The following is a 17,590-nucleotide window of genomic DNA, read 5'->3' as shown; positions in this document are numbered from 1 at the left end:
ATTCAGGATTTTGCTTAGAAATTATTGTGTGTGTGCGTGTGTGTGTGTTGATTTCCATCTGAGTGATGGAAATGAAGGTAAAAGGAAGTAGAGGACGGGGAAGACCGAGAAAGACTTGGCTAAAGATGGTGGAAGAAGAAATGCGGGCAAGGGGGTTAACAAGGAGAGATGCAGAAAATAGGGCAAAATGGAGAAGATCGTCATGGGGACCGCAAGGCTAAACCCCGCTCTAGCAGGGAAAATGGCCTTAAAATGCATGTTGTTGTGTGTGTTCTTTTTTGGACTTGGATTCTTACCAAGTGGTTTTTGAAGTCCTTTGATGTATATAATTTTGTAACCGAAGCAAAGTCCTCCATGTTTCATTAAAAATCAGCAATTGTCTTAAACAGTTTGTGGACATTAATCATTGAGTCTTCTGTCTATCAATCAAGGCTAGATTAATTAGTTCCACAACACCAATTTGAGAATACCGTGCAGACTAGTGTTCTTCTCTAATGCAATCGACTATATAAGAGAGCCGTTGGTCTGTTTGTGTGTCTGTGTGTGTGTGTCTGTGTGTCACCGTTTTTCTCAGAGATGGCTGAACGGATCTTCATCAAACTTTCAGAGGTTCATCAGCGAGTGCCCAGGAATGCTTTAGGCAAAAAAGGTTTGTTTTTTTTAGGATAAAAAAGAAAAAAGAAAAGCTCTATGGTGCCGAAGCCTTTTTACCCATCGGGCAGAGCCGTCTGGAGCTGTGTTTGTCCGTCCGTATGTATGTATGTATGTATGTATGTATGTATGTATGTCCCCTCAAAAGTGTATTAATCAGAGCTAAGAATCTGGTCACATGACAGGGTGATGCGATTACGTCTGATGTCATTACGATGGTGCTGCGGCTGATTCTCACCATCCGCCATTTTGATTTATATGCCGTTCAGGTCAAACATGTCGTCGAACCTGTCATATATCACAATCGCCATGCTCAACAACAACAACAACAACAACAACAACAACCAGGCATTTTAAGGCCATTTTCCCTGCTAGAGCAGGGGTTAGCCTTGCGGTCCCCATGACAATCTTCTCCATTTTGCCCTATTTTCTGCATCTCTCCTTGTTAACCCCCTTGCCCGCATTTCTTCTTCCACCATCTTTAGCCAAGTCTTTAGCCATGTCTCCGCTTCAGACAAATTAAGCCCAGATTTATTAATACAGTAGTATATTGTTTCAGTAGTATAATTTTCGTAATAATAATAATATTATAGTAAATATAACCATAACACTTTAATCCCAATGTCGTGAATGGAAAGTTGATGGATTGAAGCGGTGTATGGTTCATGATCAGTGATAAGTGGTGTTCGGCATTAATATTAATAATCACGGAAGTAGGGAATGAGCCTCGGTTTAAAAAAAAAATTTTTTTTTCCTAATAATAACGTAACGTAATCATTATAGTAAATCTAATAGTAACACTAATCCCTTTGCAGTGACTGCAACATTGCTGGAGGTTAAATATCTATCTTGTATACATTAAAGCAGCGGCAGTTTTGTGTCCAGCCGTCATACTAAGTCATTACGTATATGATGTTATTACGGCGTAAACACCCGCTCACTTCGAGAGCAGCAGGAAAGGTAATTCCTCTTTGGGGTATATAGATTACAGTCGATATATGGTGGGGTCTCAAGAACTTTGGGTGTGGATGCGATTGCTTTTCCATTATATTTGCCCTCATTTCAAATACAGACTTGGCATTTAATATGGAATATTATTTTTTTCTTGACTTGGGTTTACTTTCTGAACTCGGTATATCAATCTGGTGAGTTTCTTTTACGCTTCGGTGATTTCTTTGTTAAAAGAACCATGTCACTGATTGTCTGTCGCAGCAAGAAGTCAATAACAGGATTATATCACAGGTGGCGTGACAAAATGTACGGACAGGTACATTTGACGATTGGCTTCACAATTGGGTATATAAGGGTTCTTGCGTTCTGTATTAGTGGAAAACAACTGCTGCACGTCTTCAAAAGTTATTGCCGCTTCCCCTGGAGATGGTCCGTCAACTCGACAATGCTGTTTGCCATTTAGTGGTGGCTTTACGAAATTCCGGCATGAAACAGCGTGCTATTGCTCAGCAGTATGGCATCACTCAAGGTCAGGTGTCAAAGATCCTGTAACGAAATGCTCAGAGGGGTGTCCCTACTCCAATACCGAGGTCAGGACGTCCCCGCAGAACCACAAGGAAGGATGATCGCCAGCTGCACCGGTTAGTCCGCAATGGCCGTACCAAGTCAGCTAATCGGCTTAGGGCTGAGTGGCAGCAACTGACAAATGTGCCTGTATCCAGAAGGCGAGTCAACCAACGACTGGTTCAAGCAGGCTATCGTGCCAGGGGTCCCCTGAGAAAGCCACGTCTGACCAGACAACACCGCCAGCACCGATTGCAGTGGGCCAGAGAGCACCGTCAATGGCAGCCAGGACACTGGAATCACGTGATCTTCAGTGACAAGTCTAGATTTCTGGTCTATCGTCAATATGGCCGCGTCCGAGTGCGCAGACAAGTGCATGAAGCCTACAACGAAGATTGTATAGTGCCAAGAGTCCAAGCTGGAGGTAGTGGGGTGACCGTTTGGGCTGCTTTTCATGCAGGGGGCAAAACTGACTTGGTTGTTCTGAATGGAAACCTGAACCAGTTCAAGCACAGGGCCATTCTGGAAGAAACATTGCTTCCATTTGTTCGTGCAGCCTTTCGAGGAAACTTCGTCTTCCAAGATGACGATGCACGGCCTCATCGTGCTTGCATGATCCAACACTATCTTGCTGACCGTGGTGTAGAGCATATGGAGTGGCCTGCCATGTCCCCGGATATGAATCCGATAGAGAACTTGTGGGCAGAATTAACGCGTCAAATCGACAACTTGGACCAGTAGCCTGCCTCTGTGCGTGAATTGCAGCAGGCTATTGTAACTGCATGGCAAGCGATTCCTGTCCAAACCTTGGCAAATCTCGTGTACAGCATGCCTCAACGTGTACGTGCTCTCGGGGGTTACACGAAGTATTGAACTGTAATTGTACTGTCCGTAATCCCAGTCGTAATTTAACTTTTGTTTTTGTTAAAAAAAATTTTTGGCTAATGTGCAAAATAAAGAGATACTTCTGGAAAACGCACAGAAGTTTAACACAGTACTGTCCGTGAATTGAGTTCGATATCAGTTTCCATCACTTTCAAGGATCAATGTATTTGCTTCGAAATGTCAAATGTGGTTTTTGTTTCTTTTAAATGTCACATTAACAAAATCTAGAATAATTTCAACATAATTCCAATGAACTTTTGGTTCTAAGTCATCTTGAAAAGTAAGTTCACCCCCACAAAAAAAATATTCCATATTAAATGCCAAGTCTGTATATTAATGTTTCTTTTTCGCTTGAGCAACACCGGTTACTCCAGCTATAAACGCTTCTACATTACAATACTCAGGGAACAAATACAAACCCAACTTTGTGTGGGGGTAACATAGTCCATGTGGCCGCGGCCTCATTCAGGAGTGTGGGGGGCCGGGGGAGGGGCGTAAATTCTCTATGTAAATGTGTACTGTGTAACGCCACCTGGTGATTGTGGCAGAGGGGAGAGGGTATTACAATTCCCCTCCCCACCCCCCCCCCCCCCCACAACCGAGGGGCCTGTCAAGGCCACCCCACCGCCCAAAATATGTAAATCTAGTACATCTTTCCCCTCCCCCTCCCCCTTCCCCTTCCATTCTCCTCCCCTCCCTCCCTCCCTCCCTCCCATTTTTTTGTCTCGAGGGTCTCAGTGGACTTACAGGGTCTTCAAAGGTCTAAGGGGTCTCAGCAGTCTAAACTCTAAAGGGTTGAAATGTTGCCTTGTCCCCTTAATGACATCCATTGTTGAATTGTCCCCTTAACGACTGCATCCATTGTGGCCTTGTCCCCTTGATGACTACATCCATTGTTGCCTTGTCCCCTTAAGGACTACATCCATTGTTGAGTTGTCCCCTTAATAACTACATCCATTGTTGAGTTGTCCCCTTAACGACTACCTCCATTGAACAGTACGTTATTAATAGATATATAGGCACACAGCTTCACGGACCACGTTTTTCGGTTTATATGTTTGAAGAAGAAGACGTTTTGGTCACAAATATAAATACATACATTTGCTCCATTATAATAATACAAGATATATACACACACACCGTGTGTGTGTGTGTGTATGTGTGTGTGCGTGTGTGCGTGTGTGCGTGTGTGCGTGTGTGCGTGTGTGTGTGTGTGTGTGTGTGTGTGTGTGTGTGTGTGTGTGTATATATGTGTATAAGATGTAAGGGTAAGATGTGAATGTTGGAATAATGCGAGTAAAGTTGGAATAAGTGATGTTGCATTGATGGGTTGACTGACTGCCTGGACGCAACTGAGGTTGTGGATCTACTGATGTACCATCTATTGATGTGGATCCATGATCGAGGTTGTGGATCCGCCGTTTGGAGAGGTCCTGGGCTGAAAGGATCGAAACCTCGAGGAAGAACGGTGCCCAGCTGATGATCCATGCAGTCGGGAAACGAGTCAATTGCTTATGGGTTAACGTTCTTGCTTTAGGTGGAGAAACTGTTTGAGGTTTGCAATTTAAATAAAGTTGAATATGGGATGTTGTGAAATTAACATCATTTACAACAATCCTTTAAATTATTTATATTTAAGTTTAGGAACAACTGATACTGTACAATTAATTGTGTGTGTGTGTGTGTGTGTGTTGTCAAAAGGTGAAGGTGCTGTCGATGTTTGTTCAATCCTCAATATACCACCCTCATTTTGGCTGAACCAAAAGACAAATAAATAAAAAGAAGCTTAAAATTTTTTAAATGAGAAACTTCATGTCACCCTGGTGGCGTCTTTGTGCCGACTGCACTGTTATCCTCCTCTTCTCCCCCTCCAAGAGTCGATAAGCTCGTACATTGGATCAAGGATTGATCTAGCATCGGCATGAAAGGCCAAATGGAGATGAGCCAAAGGTTCCCACTATTGTCAAGTGCATTCACGCATGCCAAGAGCCATGATCAGCCTACGCTGGGGCACGCCTCTCGACTTTTCACACACTTGTGCTCCAGCTGGATATACACTACTAATCTAGTGCAGTGGAATGCACACGTGCTGGTACCCTTCTTGGGGCCCGAGAATTAACACAAACTCATGAGCAAAGCATCCTCATGGGCCTCTGGTTCAGGCCGAGGTACACTGCGAGAACTGCCTGTCCACGAAAGGGTTGGCATCCAATGCGACTGAGCAGCATTAAAGCCCATTGGTAGAGTGCTCTTCTGCCAAGCCCAGCCATGGTGGTGGCCAGTCCGAAAGGCTGGCCACGGCGCCTCCCACACAGGAGAATGGCCAGGCAGTAGAGCACTCCTCTCAGAAGCTGGCCAAGGCAAAGTGCATCCCAGACCCATACCTCAAAACTCGCATTAAAGTTCCTTGTATACAAACGACAACCAACACCAGATCTTTTCTCCTCCAATTAAGCACCCCCCATTCAAGTCCCCCTCTTTCTAAATTTCCAATCTTTCCTTCCTGAGAGTTTACTTCTGGCTCCATGTTGTCCAGCACGTGTCTTCCACTACCCCTCATTCCTCCCCGCATCTCTTATTTGTCTAAGTTTCCCTCTATTTTGTCCCTCAACCCTTCTGTTAGTGTGCCAGTGTGCCCCTCTCACTCACTCTCTCTCACTCTCACCCATTACTGTACATGTTCTAACTCCTCCACGAGCCTCAACTTCATATACAAAATATAAAATCACAGAAATGCATGGACAAAGACCCCTAATCTAACAGAAGTGTGTACCATCACCTGAAAAGAAAATGCATAGTGGAAAGTGTTTGAAACAAGGTGTCAAACGAAAAAGAAAGCAAATAAATACACAATGGTTGACGCACTTTTATCTTGCCGAGTTTCTTCTGTATCTTGAATGACACCCAGTCTATCCAGTCCTTCTCATTGAGAAAATCCCAAAAGATTCTGCTGAGTAAGGCATTCAGCCAGGCATACTGCATGTCCTTAGTCCCAAAATGGTCAGCATCCTGTTAATGTCAACAAGGGCAACACATGGGGTCATGAAGAGGAAGAGGAGAAAGCAAGCTGCAAGGTTTACACAAGGGCCTTGAGGCATTCAATAATTAATTATGGAATGTACATAGATATTCTTTATGACAGCAATATTGTCTATCGCTATTGATCCAACCTTATAGATATGAGTTGGGCTGCTGTCGGCATGTCGAGCCAAGGTACCATGATGGTGAACCGCATTTGGGAAGAACTTTGAAAGGAAAAATACATAGTCTCTTTGTGAGCGAACCATCGGCTCACAGGGAGGTCCCAGCAGCGAGACAGAAGACTCTTCAGCATCAGTTTGGCTGCAGTCATGACTGTGTGCTGGTCTCCTGCACTCGCTATCGTTTCGGGTTGGTGCAAAAGCAGAACCTGAGAGAAATGTCAAAATCAGGGCATCAAGGTTTGTTTAGCAACCCATTAAATTTGTAATATCGAAGAAGGCCTAAAAAGCAACAACTCACCTACTGTGCTTTTCTCATGAGACATGCACGACACTCTCAGAAATCTCCTAAACCACTCTTCTTTTTCACGTCCTGTACGACCAAACAAGTAGAGAACAATATCTCCCGGCAGATCTCGCTTTGCTTCATGCTCTACCACCTCGGAGTACTGTTTGATCTCGTCATCCTCTTCATCCTTCTCCTCCTCCTCTGCTTGCTCAAGATCCTTTATTAATTCTTCCTTTTCTACTTCTTGTTGATCCTTCACTCTGCTTTCCGGTGACTGGCTGGCTAAGACGATACAAATGGGATACTTTTGGTTCCATATCCTCTTGTTGGCAAGTCCCGAGGGTACCAGGAAGACCTTTGAAAGAAAGGCACAATAAAAGATCAAGCAATTGCCAAATATATATACATATGTGTGTATATACAGTCACGTGAAAAAGTAAGTACACCCCATGTAAAGTTTTGACTTTTGCAACATATTTCAACATACAGCTATTTGATCTTCATTTCAACAATATTGATAAACAAAGGTGATATAATACAACAAATATCATGAAACATTTACATTTTGTACTCCATTGTATAATTTAAATAAACATAAATGCAAATTTCGCATGTGGAAAAAGAAAGTACACCCCTACATTTATCACTACTTCAAATACCTAAAATTAGAATCAGGTGCACCAGCTCAGGTGCAAATGATGAGGATCTTGGAGGAACCTGTCTTATTTAAACCTCAGACATTTAGTTTGGTTTGTTCTTTGTTGTTGAAGTGTGCGGCGTCACCATGCCGAGATCAAAAGAGCTCTCTGAGACCTTCAGAAAGAAGGTTATAGATGCTTACGAGTCTGGGAAGGGATTTAAAATCACTTAAATTAAAATTTTTAATCCCACTCCACCCTCCAGGTCTTTAAAACAGCTGTTCACCACCATCTCTTATCTTCCCCCATCCAAAACCTTGATCTTTTCTACCCCCGCTAATTTCACCCCAATTCCACTTTTTTGAAATACCAACTTCTGTCCTGGAAGTCCTTGGTGTCCTTGTGTTTTATACTTCTCCCTCCCCCCTTCCCACGCCTCCTCCCCCCAAGCCCTCTCCCTTCCACACATCTCCCTGCTCTCAAATGTTGTGTTTGTGTGCTTCCCCTTCTCTCCCCATCTTGTCTTCCGCTCCCTCTTTTTATATATTTTGTTTGTCTGGTTGATTTGTTTGTGAAGTAAATGTTAGCTCTTTCACAAGCCTCGATTCAGTATACAAAAAAAGAAAAAAAGAAGAAGATCTCCAAACAATTTGAAATCAATCATTTGACTGTCTGGAAGATCATCTACAAGTGGAGAAGATTCCAAACAACTGCCAACTTGTTCAGGCCAGGCCGCCCCAGCAAGTTCAGCCTGAGAGCAGACCGCAAGATGCTGAAAGAAGTCTCAAAGAACCCCAGAATGTCATCACGGGACCTACAGGTAGCTCTTGCCACTGTTGATGTCAAAGTGCACGAGTCTACCATAAGAAAGAGGCTGCACAAATTTGATCTACATGGGAGATGTGCCAGGAGGAAACCTTTGCTGTCCAGAATGAACATCAGGGCAAGACTAAAGTTTGCCAATGAACACCTAGGCAAAGACCAGCACTTCTGGAAAAATGTGCTCTGGACAGATGAGTCAAAGGTAGAGCTATTTGGCGACAGTACCAGAAGACATGTTTGGTGAAAACCAAAGACAGCATTTGACCACAAGAACCTGATACCAACTGTAAAGCATGGCGGTGGAAATATTATGGTTTGGGGCAGCTTTGCTGCATCAGGGCCTGGGCAGCTCACCATGATAGTATCCACTATGAATTCTTCATTGTACCAGAGGGTGCTTGAGGATAATGTGAGGCCCTCTGTCGGAAAGTTGAAGCTCAACCGAAGGTGGACCTTGCAACATGACAATGACCCTAAACATACCAGTAAATCCACCAAGAAATGGCTGAAAAGAAAGAAATGGAGGGTTCTGGAATGGCTAAGTCAAAGCCCGGATCTAAATCCCATCGAGATGTTGTGGGGGGATTTGAAACGAGCTTTGCATGCAAGAAACCCCTCAAACATCGCACAGCTGAAATAATTCTGCATGGAGGAGTGGGCAAAAAATTCTCCCAGTCGATGTCAGAGACTGGTAGAGTTATAAGAAACGTCTACTTGAAGTTGTTTCTGCCAAAGGGGGCAATACCACCTATTAGAGCTGAGGGTGTACTTCTTCCACAGAAGGAAATGGCATCTGTTAATTTTTTTGTTGAATAAATTATTGCAGTCAATTTTTCATTGTTTTTTGTTCAATTAGATCACCTTTATCTATAGATACTGTTTAAATGAAGATCAAATATTCATATGTCCACATGTGTTAAAAAGATTTTAAAAAACATTTCATGGGGTGTACTTACTTTTTCCACATGCGAAATTTGCATTTATGTTTATTTAAATTATACAATGGACTACAAAATGTAAATGTTTCATGATATTTGTTATATTATATCACCTTTATCTATCAATATTGTTGAAATGAAGATCAAATAGCTGTATGTTGAAATATGTTGAAAAAGTCAAAACTTTACATGGGGTGTACTTACTTTTCACGTGACTGTATATTGTCAAGTCCGTGGCCGATGAAAACCAGCCTTGGACGGATAGCTGGTCAGTCTTACTCCGAGGCGATCGAGCCGAAACTTGGCGGTATTTTTTATGGCACGCGCGGGACTAAAGGAACCAAAGTGCTTACCTGCACTAAGCTCATGGGGTTTTATCCAAAACCCACGAAACACAGAAATACAACAAATGAAATGCCACAATCATAAATTTAATGAAATTATGGCACGGAATGAAAACGAACGGTGAGATAAATCTGTAATCCTAATCGAGGTACCTCCACATGCAGACTCAAAAACAGACAGGGGAATGATAAAAGAAAATAAATTGTTCAAAGCCGGCCGGCACTCAGCTTTGCGCCGAGATCACCGAATGCAGTTGACAGCTCAAGGTAGCCCTAGCCGCTCACGTGGGAAACACACAGCTGGCGCGAAGTTCCTATCCTCGTTGCCATGAACGTAAGGTGGTTCAGGCGGCCGGTCCTCTTTTGCTCATGTCTCACTCCGAAACGGGACACGGCTCCAGCTCCCCCGAAAAACAACCGTCAAACAACACCCCTGGCTCCAACATTGCAAAACGTTCTCTGAGCTCCCAACAATTCTCTGCACGAGAAAAAGTGACCGCCCGCCATGAAGCCAGCACGACAGAGCGATTCTTCCTCTTCCTAGATCAAACATTCTCGCTCGGACGTCACCCTGACAAATCGCCGAGTTCCACTGAATCGCCCCATGGTCAGGCTCGACCAATGACGAACTTCGGGGCGTGGCCTTTTTCCTTGCTCGATTGGTGGGCGGGGTTAATTTATATCGAGAACATTCGGCTCTGCTCAGGAATGTTCGGGTTTCTGACGGCAGTTATGTCAGTTGTTGTAGTTGTTGTTGTTGTTGTTGTTGGTGGTTAAAGACGGGTTTTTATGGCCGGCTTGATATAATTGTAAAAAACACAAAGGGAAAAATCACAGGAGGCAATCACATACCGGGGAAACTAATCTTACCCTTATCTATATAACACAAGCTCCACCTCCCATGTGAAGACATAGAAACAATCTTAAGCTCACCGTTTCCCAACTTAAATACATCGATATTGGCTTCCTACTCACATGCGGTCCATGCTACCCTACACCATTCTATCTTCACGATGGTATTTCATGACCTACCCCCACAAATGTAAATATATACAGTGCATTCAGAAAGTATTCAGACCTTCACTTTTTTCACATTTTGTTATGTTGCAGCCTTATGCTGAAATCGTTTAAATTCATTTTTCCCCTCATCAATCTACACTCAATACCCCACAATGACAAAGAGAAAACAGGATTTTAGAAAGTTTTGCAAATTTATTAAAAAGAAAAAACTGAAATATCACATTGACATCAATATTCTTTCCCTTTGCTATGACACTTGAAATTTAGCTCAGGTGCCTCCTATTTCTCTTGATCTTAGATGTTTCTACACCTTGATGGGAGTCCACCTGTGGTAAATTCAATTGATTGGACATGATTTGGAAGGCACACACCTGTCTATATAAGGTCTCACAGCTGACAATGCATATCAGAGCAAAAACCAAGCTATGAGGTCGAAGGAACTGCCTGCAGAGCTCAGAGACAGGATTGTGTCAAGGCACAGATCTGGGGAAGCCTATAAAAAAATTTCTGCTGCATTGAAGGTTCCCAAGAGTGCAGTGGCCTCCATAATTCTTAAATGGAAGAAGTTTGAAACAACCAGGACTCTTCCTGGAGCTGGCCGCCCGGCCAAACTGAGCAATCGAGGGAGAAGGGCCTTGGTAACAGAGGTGAACAAAAAGAACCCGATGGTCACTCTGGCAGAGCTCAAGAGATCCTGTGTGCAGATGGGAGAAACTTCCAGGACAACCATCACTGCAACACTCCACCGATCTAGGCTTTATGGCAGAGTGGCCAGACGGAAGCCAAACAGTTCAATCTTTGTTTCATCAGACCACAGAATCTTGTTTCTCACAGTCCGAGTCCTTTAGGTGCTTTTTTGCAAACTCCAAGCGGGCTTTCATGTGTCTTTCACTGAGAGGCTTCCGTTGTTGATCTGTTGATGTATATATATATATATATATATATATATATATATATATATATATATATATATATATATATATATATATATATATATATATATATAGAGTTTCATATCAATCTGTTAAGCAGTTTCGGGGAAGATTTTTATAAAACGATGTTTTTTCAGTGTAATATGGCTGCCCGACCACATCATCCATGTGGTTATAAATTTAAAAACCAGACTCAAGCTGAGTAGTCGATCACATGTATAAAAATTTCCCATTGATTGGATAAGGTTTGTTTTTCTATCCAAAATGGCTGCCACACCACATAACCGATGATTTTGTTAGCATACCATATGTGGCAGGTTTAGTCGATGGGATCTAAAGTTTCGCATCATCAATTGGTTAACCGGTTTTAGAGGGAGTTTTTAAAAGATTTTCTCTCATTCCACTATTGTTGCCAGACCACGTGACCGACGACGTTTTAGTGATCAATCTTATATCCCCAAAGGTAATCGATGATACCTGTAAAGTTTCTCCCCGATATGTTCAGCCATTTTAAAGATTTTATGAGGGGGTTTTTCCCAAAAAAATATGGCTGCCAAACCATGTCACCAATGATGTCATCAATTAAATTCATTGGTCACATTTCCTTGTAAATCACTGACAAAGTTTCATATTGATCGGATAAAGCATTCGAAACATCCAATTATGACATCATCGTTATCAAATGTTATTCCCCAAAGAGCGTTACTGACCTGTGCTGTTTCAATTTTTTTTTCCACTAGCTGTTCCAGAAATGTCCAAAGTTTTACATTTTGTCCAAAATAGCCACCATACCACATGACCTATGATGTCATAATTAAAAATCTCCATGGATAGGTGCTCCTATGTTGAAAGTTTTGCATCGCTCGCTCTATCAGTTGCAAAGAAAACAAATTTAAAAGTGAATAAATCTCAAAAATGTGGCAGAAGGAAAAATAATAATAAACAGAAAAAAAGCAATAGGGCTCCTTCGGTACTAAAAATCAAAAGCACAAACAAATTTGCCCAAATGACCAAAATTGAATAATGCCAATGAGTCTGCACACGTCACCAGTGCAAAGACGATGGCAGCCTAAACTGCAGCAAAGGATGCAATATGAAACAGCACAACAAACATGAGCACTTAGAATCTTAGATTAAGGCGAAGGTGCAGGAGGAAAATAAATAAATATAACCACCCAAAGAAAGACAAGGATATCAATGTATTCCCAAATATCCATTCCAACTGTTATAAATACACAGTCAAGTGATGCAGCAATAAATTGCATCTAGCCGAAAAAAAAAAATTAATACCTGGCAGTCAGCCAAATCGTAGTGATTCTGGCTGACAAAATTTTCTTTCCGGCGTTCACCGTACACAGCCCGGCGTGGAATGCTGCACTGTGGCCTCGACAGGCGCAACATTGTGCCTTCCAAGCGCACAAAGACAGAGCGTGAGAGTGCCATGTGATGAGTCTCCGGATCGTAACTGCTTACATCGTTCATCCATCCCTGCACGCGCCACACGTGTAGCAGAACTTGTTCCGTTACCGAATCAGTCGACTTCACAAAATAAAACGCAGTCATTTACTTACTGTATAAAAGCTTACTGAACATGCAGAAAAACTCGCATTACTTCCCATCACCAAAAGTTAATAGAAAGAAAAAAACAAACCAAAAACCAATAAAGGTGCATTCGGCTTACCCGATAAATTTTAGGTTCTCCAATCTCAAGGACCTTTGCTATGAAAGGAGGACCAAGTCGCACTTTTTGTCTTGCAGTTTTTCCACGTGCAGAATCTTGAACAGCAAAACCAGAGGTCCACCACATGGAGAAAACAGCTAGGATAAACCCCAGCAAAAGACCAACACAAAGTCCATCGACATACTCTGGGAGGGGTAACACCAGGTAGGTGTAGACTGCAAACACAATTAGCAGTATAGTTTTAATAGGTACTGGACTTGCAGCTGCATGCTCTTCAAAATCATCCTCCTCTTCAGTTTCATTTTCATCTTCTCTTCGAGTCATTTGGTCATCCTCTTTCTCGCTGATGTCATCAGACAAAACAGCAGGCTCTGGGCTTGTTCGCGAGAGATCGACATCGGGAAGGAAGTTGTCAAAATCTTCCACGAAGAGATGCTCAAATTCATCGTCATTCCGACTGACCAATTCCGAAAGAGAGACATTATCGGACACTGCTGCCATATGCCGTGGCTGTGGAAAAGGAGGACTGTCAACTCCTACCAAAGTGGCACAAACATCAGCCTCTTTGTCCAAAGTGTTAGGATCGACTCTGCCTTTTGGATCGCAGCCATCACCAAGCGTCAAACCACAACTTGCCGGCGCACCAGAGGAACCATTCAATGAAACCAGGTCTGTGGTAGCAACTGGAAGACCTACTTCAATAGCCTTGAACCGACCTGTCATATCCTCACCCATTAACTTGCTCAATAACTGCCGGGGGTCTTGAATGACCTCAGACAAGCGTCGCTTTGTGTCCTCGATGCGTGCCTCGACCTCGGTCACGCGGAAGAATGAAGAACGACCATCTGATGGAGAGGTAAGCGGCGATGTTGGAGCAGTTTTTGAGTCACTCCCAATTGAATTCTTGCCACCACTATTGCTTCCTGTTGTACCTTTTGCCAGCACAGCTCCAGGAAGCCGTGGTTGAGCGAATTGACGCCAGAGTTGCATGTTGAGGAGCGATTCGCTACCAATTTTAGTGTTACTGTTAGTTTGTTGATTTGTTGACAAAGGAGCAGTACCCAAATCGGGACCACAAATGGTGTTGTCGGTCCTGCTGCTGCTGCCTCCCTGACCATCTCCAGCAAAAGCTTTAACCTCCTGCTCCAAAGAACCAGAATCAGATGAAAGAGACTTCACAATATTAATAAGACTTTTTGGCTTCAAAGTGGTTTCTTTCAATTCTGGTGTTTCCATTGCCAGAGATCTAACAAAACTCAATGGTTTTGTGGCAGTGATAGAAGTAGCTGCCACAGAAGCAGCACTACATACTTTAGTAAACAATTTCCCACACTCTCCTTCAGTACCTTTAAATGAAGTCGGCTTTGTTTCTTGATAATGCCGAATTGAAACTCTTGAAACTAATGGCAAAGACCTTGAACATTGAGATCCTGGCCCGTCAAGTGCCACAGGCGATTCGGTCACCAAAACAGGTGGCTCTCCAGAAACTACAGGGAGTCTTGAATCTGCCAAAGTTGAGAGCACCCTGGCATTTGGGGCTCCTGAAGTATTTCCTGCAGGTTCATGCCAACTAACATTTGTAAGCACAAGATTTTCATCGTCGTCGTCACTGCAGTCCTCCTCACGAATGGCTGCTGCAGCGAAATGGACCGCAAGATGCTGACGCGAGTCTGACCGTTGGACCAGCAACTTGGCCTTGGATGGTGAGCGGTCGGGAGTAAAAGCAGCAGGGCTGTGTCCCGTGCTGCTCATGGCAGGGCAGGATCGAATGAGCCACACGAATAGGGCTCCTACTTCTCACCCAGGTAAACTCTACACACACAATGCACAAAATATGCACAGCAATATGTTGGATAAAATCAAAATTCTAGGCCACAAGTCAAAATGGCAGCATCCTTGGCAGCCACAACTACTCGATCAGTTCCCTTTCCCTCGCCAGCATCTCCTTACTCTTCAATTGTGCTTAGCCTAATACAATACCTATTATTAAACAGATAAAGTTTGAGATAGATGAGGTTAAAGTACCTTAAGCATGTACATTAATTGGAATGGTGATACAATACAGGCATGAGAGGCACGATGACCTCTTGCTATGTGTATGTATTGCCACAGACACTGGAGAGAACAAAATTACAGTGGCAGGCAGGTGAATGAAAGCTGCAGAAGGAAATCCTACAACACAGCCATATTCAAGAAGATGATTAGATTCATTTTTTAATGCCTCCGTTGATGAAGTCGCCGGGGGCATTACGTCTTCAGGTTGTCCGTCCGTCCGTCCATCCGTCCATCCATCCATCCATGATAGCTTTTTGTTACAGAGATAACTTGAGAACGGCTGAAGGGACCTTAGTCAAACTTGGTGCAGGTATGTATAATGAGGTAAAGATGAAATGATTAGATTTCTGGGTCACGAGGTCAAAGGCCAAACGTGAGAGGTCATGTTAGATAAAAATCCTGTTACCACGATAACTTGTGAACCAGTGATGGGATTCTGACCAAATTTGATTCAGCTATGTAGAATAATGTAGAGATCAACTGATTAGATTTTGGGGTCAAGATGTCAAAGATCAAAGTCTGTAATTAGTCTACAACTTGAGAAAGGCTGAAGTAATCCAATTCAAACTTGGTAGAGGTATGTATAATGATGTATAGATTAACAGATTACATTTTGGGGGCAAAGGTCAAAGTCCTAATAGGTCTATAACTTGAGTGGCTGAAGTGATTCAATTCAAACTTGGTACAGATATGTATAATAATGTAAATATTAACAGATTCGATTTTGGGGTCCCGAGGTCAAAGGTCAGAGGTCAGAGGTCATGTCAGGTAAAAATGTGATACCTTGAGAACAGCTGAATGGATTTAAAGCAAACTTGGTACAAGTATTATAATGATGTAATAATGTGGGCGGAAGCATATCGGTCGAAGAGTGTCGTTCTAGTTGGCTTTGAAGCAATCGACACCTTATAGTTGAAACGAGTTGCAATGCAGTTTCTTACTTTGCTGCAAAGATCACAATATTGGCAACATAAGTTGTACATTTATTTCACACTCTCAACCAAGCACAAAGCTCTATGTAAAAAAAATTAATTTTTAAACAACAAATTATATTTTGAGCTTAAGGTTCAGATAGCAATACCAAGCAGGCCAACTGCAAATACTTTGTCAAGTGGTATCTTTAGTATGAAAGACAAAATTATCAAAATACAAAATAAATTAAAATTGCAGATGTTTGAAACAGAATGCAATGCCACCTCTTCCCCACCATCCATGCATCCATGCATCCATCCATCCATGCATCCATCCATCCATCCATCCATCCATCCACTCCTGTAAAATCTAAAAGACAACAGACCCATGTCTACCTGCTTCGGTAGGTGTCGTGTTTAGGCATTTTGCTAAATTAAAGGAGCACAAAAGGAAAGACCTTAACTTTGCAACCAATTTTGACCTTTGACACTGAAATATCCAGAAAACAACTTTAATCAGATGTTTTTACACATCCCGATCATGGTCTAATTAGAAGAATCACCTTTGTGTCAAAGGTCTTCTCTGCAAAGAAAAAAAAAAAAGAAAAGAAAAAGAAAAAGCGTTTCACCTTTGCCCCTTTAAATTAGGACAAGCCCAAATTGAAGGGAAAAAAAATCTGGGTCTTGTGGACCAAGGCAAATACATTCCAAAATTTGAAGATTATCGATTCTGAAATGAAGTAATGGTGAAAGATTGCAATTTTTGGAAGAAAGGAACGAAGAACAACAAGCCTCCCATTTGTGTCAGAGGTGTAGGATGGGAGATCATGAAATTTCTTGAAGGTTCCAATTCCTTATACAAATGGTCTTTTTTTTTTGTGCTTCTCCAGAACTTTGGTCTTGGGCCAGTGTCATGGTTACATTTGAACTGCACATAGTTTTGAACCACACACACACACACACACACACACACACACACACACACACACACACACACACACACACACACACACACACACACGAAATCTAGAGTGAAATTGGAAAATAATTCGGAAAAAAACAATTTTTTAAAACCTGGTATATAATTAAATAATACGCTCCACGGTACGTGAGGTAAAATTGGTAAAGTATGGGAGGTGTGTATTTGTGTGGGTATGTCCACCGTCTCCGCAGTTAGACCACCCTGTCAGCTCTTCACATGCCATGCTTCCAGTATCAATGTGTTGTTTGTTGGATGTCACGTCTCAGACATGGGTCATTAATCAAAGTCCAATTTGTGGCCAGATTGCAGGCAATGACGTGCTATGGCTGACTGTCAGAGCAGTTAGGCTGGGAAACAAAAATTGCTTGATGTTCAACATTTAAAAAGGATAGAGCATGTGTAAACAACCAAAGGTTGGTAACAGCACGGCCATTGATGGGCCAAAGGACCTCCACTTGCAATGAAGTTCCTCGAAAGGGACCTCATTATTACCTCCACCACTGAAGGTGGATGGAGGTTATGTTTTCAACCTTGTCTTTTTGTCTGGCTGTCTATGAACAGGATATATCAAAAAAAGTTGTGGGCAGATTCAGATGAAGTTTGGTGGAGAGGTTGGGTATGTGGACAAAATGATTAGATTTTGGTGAAAATCCAGATCTGGAACTGAGGATTTTAAAAGTGATTCTTCACCATTGAGAGATACAACAAAAAACGATATACACGTGTA

At 42.5% G+C, this 17,590-nt stretch overlaps 1 protein-coding gene across 4 annotated transcripts in view; it reads right to left on the bottom strand.

Annotated features, from left to right (window-relative positions):
• TEX2 (testis expressed 2) overlaps positions 1-17,590 on the bottom strand; it is a 49,012-nt gene that overhangs the window by 9,277 nt on the left and 22,145 nt on the right. For all 4 annotated transcript variants that reach the window (XM_068115628.2, XM_068115633.2, XM_068115629.2 and 1 more), the window contains exons 2-6: positions 12,916-14,727; positions 12,525-12,722; positions 6,553-6,895; positions 6,222-6,460; positions 5,917-6,060 (exon numbers count right to left, since the gene is read on the bottom strand). In XM_068115628.2, the coding sequence (XP_067971729.2) occupies positions 5,917-6,060; positions 6,222-6,460; positions 6,553-6,895; positions 12,525-12,722; positions 12,916-14,667 (2,676 nt within the window). In that variant the 5' untranslated portion in view covers positions 14,668-14,727. The remainder of the gene's footprint in view (positions 1-5,916; positions 6,061-6,221; positions 6,461-6,552; positions 6,896-12,524; positions 12,723-12,915; positions 14,728-17,590) is intronic.

Source organism: Myxine glutinosa, chromosome 5, assembly GCF_964187855.1.
Source record: "Myxine glutinosa chromosome 5, kmMyxGlut1.1, whole genome shotgun sequence".
Taxonomy (NCBI): domain Eukaryota; kingdom Metazoa; phylum Chordata; class Myxini; order Myxiniformes; family Myxinidae; genus Myxine; species Myxine glutinosa.
This window is presented reverse-complemented; position numbering and strand designations above follow the sequence as displayed.